General features: G+C 47.6%; 1 protein-coding gene across 1 annotated transcript; it reads right to left on the bottom strand.

Moving 5' to 3' along the window:
- Positions 1-642: 642 nt before the first annotated feature.
- LOC119344872 (bidirectional sugar transporter SWEET1b-like) lies at positions 643-3,353 on the bottom strand. Its single transcript, XM_037615170.1, has 6 exons — positions 3,107-3,353; positions 2,924-2,960; positions 2,306-2,401; positions 1,691-1,973; positions 1,465-1,584; positions 643-1,030 (listed from the first exon to the last, which is right to left on the bottom strand). Exons 1-6 carry the CDS (start codon positions 3,141-3,143, stop codon positions 818-820), a joined length of 786 nt encoding a protein of 261 aa, XP_037471067.1. The 5' UTR covers positions 3,144-3,353; the 3' UTR covers positions 643-817.
- Positions 3,354-3,816: the final 463 nt, after the last annotated feature.

The following is a 3,816-nucleotide window of genomic DNA, read 5'->3' on the forward strand; positions in this document are numbered from 1 at the left end:
CGACGGTGCCGGCGAGAGGTTTTCGAAACCCTAGACAAGAGTCGCCTGGGTATTCGCCTCGCACGACAAATGAAAGATTATGAACGACCACATTCCTGTGTTCAGTTTGTGTTTCCGTCACTTCCTCATCATCAGTTTCTTTCTAACCATTTTCATCTGTCTGTTGTGTTAGGTTATGAGAATCCTCCATGTCATTAGTCATCCTTCCTGTCGGGCACACCTTCATGTTCAACTATGGGATCACGATAAGATACTAGTCCACTTGTTGAGCACACCTTCATGTTCAACTATGGGATCACGATAAGATACCAGTCCACACGAGACTGCCTCTTCTCAAGCTCTTGAATCTTTGGAGCTAGGCTTTTGTCAGCCTTAATTTCTATCAGTTTTTGCACTCTAGCAGAGTAAATCAGCTCCATATTTGAGCGGCAGAAATATCGTCAACCTCTTCCCTAGCAGAGTCGGTATTCCTTCCCTTTTCTTTCGATTTTTGTTCAAATCTCCAACATCAGAAGTCAAGTTCTTCATAGTTTGCTTATCAAATGCATCATTCGTGATCACATCAAAGGGCGATACAAGTTAATGCTCGCTTTCCTTTTCTAGTATGTATACTACATTTAGAAGTAGAAAAGGCAGCTTCAGACTTCAGTACACGTATGCAATACTGCTACATCTTAGGTTACAAACAGGTACAAGGGTGGTAATTAAAGGCCAGTCCTCTATTGGCTAATTACACAAGGTCAAAACGCGGGATTCTTGCAGTAACAAGATACTGGTAGAAAAAGCACATAATATGACTGATCTTCGACCGATCTAGCTAAACCTGGCTGGCCATCTTGCCGGCCTTCGTCAACCCCGCCGCACCGCGGTCGTCGCCATCGGCGACCTTGCTGTTCCTGCCGTCGGCGGACATCTCCACGTCGTTGCCCTGTAGCTTGCCGGCGCCGGCCGCGTTGCCCTTGTTGTTCCGGTAGATGGCGTACAGAATGAGCTGCGCGGCGCCCAGGACGCTCCCGCACCCGTTGGGGATCTGGCAAAGAAGAACAGAGCATCAATCGAACGGCCAAGCACATCTGCAGAAGCAGTGACTGGCTAGGCGATAGCTAAGGCATGTTTCATGGCGACGGCCGCACTCGCGCATGGGCGCTGCCTCGCCTCTTCGGCAAGGCCCATTTACTCAGGGCACGTTGCGCGCTCAGCTAGCTTACGTGCATGCATGCATGGATCGCACATACACAAGTCAAAAGGAGTATTCATGCACCGCAGCACCGGCCGCCCGGCAAGGGCATAGAGTACAATGACAACGCAGTTAGTGCAGTCATTATGCCCACTCACAGTTTCCTTCAATTTTGTGCGGTTATACGACGCCTGTCGGCATCAGAAAGAGAAACATCGATCCGACGGCACAGCAAAGTTGGATTTGAGGTGTGTGTGCGTGCGTGTGTGTAGACTAATAGAACTTACCGTGACGAAGAGGTCGTGGCCGAGCAAGCCGTAGATGAACCACGACGTGCCGCACAGGAACACCGCCAGCGACAGCAGGAACGGCATGTACTCCACGCTCTTCGTCTTGATCACCATCCTCTGCGAGAAATCGACAAGTCCCAGGTCAGTAGTAAGCTACTAACATGTGCAAGTGCAAAGGCAATGGAGGAATACATGCACGCATGCATGGACGAACAAAACCTACCATGATGGAGAGGGGCGAGGCGTACATGCAGATGGAGAAGACGGTCATGGCCAGGCCGGCGAGGAGCTTGCGTGCTGGGCCGTGCAGGGCGAGCATGGAGACGAGCGCCACGACCGCGAACACCGCCGCGACGGCCGACGCCAGGCCGAGCGTCCGGAGCCTCGCCTTCTTGTTCGACGCGAAGACGAGGAAGATCACCACGTACACCGTCTCGATCACCGCGCCCACGCCGTTGATCGTCGACACCAAGACGTTGTTCGGGGACACGAAGGGCAGCCCGTACCTTCAAACGCACACCAACGCGGCAAGATCAAACGCTGTCACTTGTAACACGTCGAGCTTTTGAACCATCGACAAGATCGGAAGGGAACAAGAATAGTTTTTTTTAGACACTGGAACAAGGATAGTTTATGCACTTGTGTCGGCCTTAATTAGCTACGTGTACAACGGCATGTCTCTGCGTAGAAACACGTTGCAGAAGCGTACAACAATGAAGTGAGGGTGGCAGTTTCTATAAAAAATAGGCAAGAGATGAGATGGATCTCCAGCCTCGTAAATCACAATCACGTATTGTGTTGTTGTTAATTGTTCTTGGAGAAAATTGAGAGGTTTTACCAGGCGGAGAGGAGGCAGTTGAGGAGCGTCATGTTGTATGGCACCCCGGAGAATTCCTCTGTGGATTTGTTACGAATGATCCTCCAGAAAGTAGGCCTGTGAACACCCACGTTCTCAACATCATGAATAGAATGATACTATCAGAAATTGGACACTGAATATGACTTGTCTGGAATTAATAAATCGGAAGGTGCAATATATGCATACAAAGGTGGGTGCCGGAAGTTTCTAGTTTATGTGCATAGCTAGATTAAATTAAGAGCGATTAATAGATGTATGGACCCCAGGAATTCAAGCTCCTTTTGAGCAAATTCTAGGTTATTTCTTATATGATTATATATGAATTAGTAGTTGAGTGCACCAAAGGGCTGTGCATGTTATTCATGTGGTTTTACACATATGGAGTGTACGATTTGGACTCAGAAATATAATGTTTCCTGGTCTCACTGAAGAAAGAGAGAGCAAAATAGCCTAATTATTCTTCCAATAAAAGGGAGAAAAGTGTAGGATCCAGTAACACTCTGCTGTCTTGACACCTTCACTGTAACCATCTCTTGCAAATAGCAGAGCTACCTAATAATTATTTAGAAGAAGAAAGGTGGTACATGAAATACTTACACCGGGGATAGGAAGAGAAACAGAGCAATGACATTGCCTGAAACAACAAAATCAAGCAGTAATTAGGTTGAAAGGACGTCCCAACAAGAACATCCACCGATGAGCAAACCACAGCACACAAGATAACCAAAACGGCTTCCTAATTACTACCACATAGGAAAAATGAAAATCAGGAACACTCACCTGAAATCCCAAACAAGAACTTGGCCACATCCTCCATGTCCGACCTCCTCAGCCCCTAGCTTGCACCACCAAAAAAATTGTCTCTCCTCGACGAACCAAGAACAAAACCGAGATGAAAAGACAGACCTCCTCGAGAGCCCTGTTTCTTCTGAGCAGGGGATGCTAGCATGCAGGTTTTTCAGCAGCAGCAAGCAAGAACAGCTAAATGACAATGTTGTATGTGTTCATATGTGTGGATGATGGATACATGGATGGCTGCATCGTATATATAGGAAGAGTTGGATGGAGAGGAGGTAAGGTCAGGGGGGAGAGTAGCAGTGCCGGCCTATTGATTACGTTCTTATCTTGGCCACTCCATGAAAACGATGCCCCTATAGACGTGGGAATGCCGGGCAGTAAACAGTAACGTTTCCAGCACCAGCAGATGTTGGGGAGGATCTTGTTTTGCTTGTCACCACGCAGAGACAGGATTTGGCATCACCATCATGGTATCACCCGGTGCACTAGCTAATTGGATTGGACACTATTGACATTTGACAAGAATGTACGTATGTCTTTCTGTGCTAGTAGCTGTTTTCCTTCAGTGTGTGTGGTCTGTATAGATCGTCAACGTTATATTCATGCATCTGGAAGGATCTAAGACTTCTGCCATACCCTTTTTCTGAAAAGAAAGGGGGAGTCAAATATTGTTAGCTAACAACGTTACCCGG

Source organism: Triticum dicoccoides, chromosome 1B, assembly GCF_002162155.2.
Source record: "Triticum dicoccoides isolate Atlit2015 ecotype Zavitan chromosome 1B, WEW_v2.0, whole genome shotgun sequence".
NCBI classification, from domain to species: Eukaryota; Viridiplantae; Streptophyta; class Magnoliopsida; order Poales; family Poaceae; genus Triticum; species Triticum dicoccoides.